Here is a 2,538-nt window from a genome sequence, read left to right as displayed (position 1 = left end):
CACAACGCAATGATTTTGTTTCACGACAGTTTTCTGTGAGGCCGTGGTATCACTCCGGTTGAGCCGGCACAATTAAAATATTAAACAATTTTTTTGCTATCCTACTAATATTATAAATGCGAAAGTTTGTTTGTTTGTTACTCCTTAACGTCAAAACGGTTGAAGAGATCGAAAATTCAATCTAATTGTATGTATTAGACGTGTCTATGTACATTGTCCAACGATAAAGTCAAATTATCTTCTTTGTGGTAGTACCTACAAGAGAATTGTCACGTATCTGTCTATCAAATCCTTTTATCTATGAAAACATTGATCAAGCTATGTATGTAAACGTATGTGTTCCAAATCTTGTAATCGTGTATAATTGTATAATTATCAATTTTACTAGCATCTGCCAGCGACTTCGCCTGCATTCCCGTGGGGTAAGAAGTATCCTTTCATTCAATTCAGCTTATATCTTGTCTGTATACCAAAGTTCATCAAAATCTGTTCAGTAGTTTTAACGTGATTGACAGATAAACATCCAAACAAACAAACTTTTACATTTAAAATATTAGTGTGAAGGTGATGATGATCATGACACAATGTTTAATATTACTTTAATCCTAAACATTTCTTAATAAGTTTTAATGATTCATATGTTTAACGAGCTATTCAATGTAAGTATGTTTGTACTGTAATTAGGATTAGGATTATAAAGATTAAAAATAACCATAAAGTCATAAAACCCTATTTGTTTACACTACGGTTAATGGTATAATCTGATAATGATTTGCAAATCAATAAAAGATAGCAAAATTATCTAATGACCCAAAACAATGCGCCTGCGCACTTTATAATAACAACACATAAATCAACGCCTCAGTTCCTCACAACCGTTCGCAGCGGTAACACGTGTCACCATGTGCAGCACTTTTCTCGACTCGGACGCCATATTGTCTGGCAACGAGCAATGGATAAAACTGGAAGAAAAATGGGGCGAGCCAGTCGACTTGGATACCGAAGACGATCAACCTGGCGAACTACAACCAGTCTTCAGCACCCTAGACCTGATGAAGTCCACCTTCGATTCGTCGTTCCTGTTCAAGAAAGTGCGCAGAAAAATTGGAAGAAGATTATCGAAAGCAGGCGTCCTTGACTATCAGGAATTCTTACAAGACCTTCAACAAAAGGACCTGCCGAAACAATACTACCTCATAAACGGACAGATCCTGTCAGCAGCGTCCGTGGAAGAAATATGTGACAAGATCGATGAGATCTTCAAGTCTGTGGAGAAACTTGCATCAGCAACTAGTACTATAAGAAAGAATCCTATGCCAGAAAAAGTGAGCTGCAGCATTTCAACTGAAGACCTATCCTTTGATGACACATCAACAGAGAAGGAAAAATCTGATGAAGACGTGGATGACTATGAAGAACAGGATGAAGTGGAAAGACAAATAGACGAGGCTTTTGAGAAACTCAGTCATTTTTCAAACATGACCATAGAAGATGAAGCCACGAGGGAATCTGTGACCACTCTTGTGAGGAAGTTCAGCTCGATTTTGTGTAACCCTGCAATTCAGTGCAACCCTCGAAGACAGCGGCAGTGTTGTAATAATTTTAAGGAGTTGGCAGAATTCTGGAAAACCCAGACTTCTAATGAAAGTGAAGTTGGACATTAAACTTTAGTTATAGGAAGTAATATGGTATATTTTTCCATAAGAGGGTATACTCGTATTTGTGGCTTAACTGAATTTGAGGCTAAAAATGTGTTAAATGTATTTAGATTAGGTAATAAATTAATATAAAAATGTGAAATAATTTATGAAAGTATTTTTATGATAAGTTTTGTATTGTTAAGACCAAAAAGTGATTATAATAATGACTGAAGGTAGGTGCTGTTGTATTGATGTATGTGTTTATGTGTCTTATTAGTTTTTAGTAAAATAATTTACTAATGTAATGTATTAATTGACGAGAATAATAGTCATAGATGATTTTGTAAGTTAGGTATATTTTTACGTGGTATAAAGTTACCGTATTGTAGGTATGTTTGTAATGAAATTAATGTGCGCGTTTCTTGGTAAAGACTTATTATTTTGTAGGTAGATTAATATAAAGAAGTATTGTTAAGTAATTTGTTTGTAAGTTTGTTTCGAAAGTTTATAATATAAATAATGTAGGTAATTAGGAATTAGGTAAACAAATTAAGTATTGTAGTGTAAAGTTTCTGAATTTCAATAAAATATCTTATAAAATAATTCGATTTTTTTTTTTTTTTTTATGGAACAAGCCGGCAATCGAGCAGACGTATCACCTGATGGTAAGCAATCGCCGCTGCCCATGGACACTTGAAACACCAGAGGCGTTACAAGTGCGTTGCCGGCTTTTTGGGAGTTAGGAATTTAAGGGTTGTTGTTCGGGAATCGGGGATGGGGAAGATTGGAAAGGGGGAATTGGGCCTCCGGTAACCTCACTCACACAACGAAACACAACGCAAGCGTTGTTTCACGTCGGTTTTCTGTGAGGCCGTGGTATCACTCCGGTCGAGCCGGC

The 2,538-nt window shown here is 35.9% G+C and overlaps 1 protein-coding gene across 1 annotated transcript; it reads left to right on the top strand.

Annotated features, from left to right (window-relative positions):
- The first annotated feature begins 853 nt into the window (after nucleotides 1-853).
- Nucleotides 854-2,243, top strand: LOC118266910 (uncharacterized). The gene has a single exon (XM_035580547.2). It carries the CDS (start codon nucleotides 903-905, stop codon nucleotides 1,662-1,664), a length of 762 nt encoding a protein of 253 aa, XP_035436440.2. The 5' UTR covers nucleotides 854-902; the 3' UTR covers nucleotides 1,665-2,243.
- Nucleotides 2,244-2,538: the final 295 nt, after the last annotated feature.

This window comes from Spodoptera frugiperda, chromosome 23 (assembly GCF_023101765.2).
Source record: "Spodoptera frugiperda isolate SF20-4 chromosome 23, AGI-APGP_CSIRO_Sfru_2.0, whole genome shotgun sequence".
Classification (NCBI taxonomy): Eukaryota; Metazoa; Arthropoda; class Insecta; order Lepidoptera; family Noctuidae; genus Spodoptera; species Spodoptera frugiperda.
Note: the sequence above shows the minus strand (reverse complement) of the source record. Positions and strands in the feature narration are given on the sequence as shown.

Coding starts and splice junctions, on each gene's coding strand:
- LOC118266910 (XM_035580547.2), top strand. CDS start 903: ATGTGCAGCACTTTTCTCGACTCGGACGCCATATTGTCTGGCAACGAG.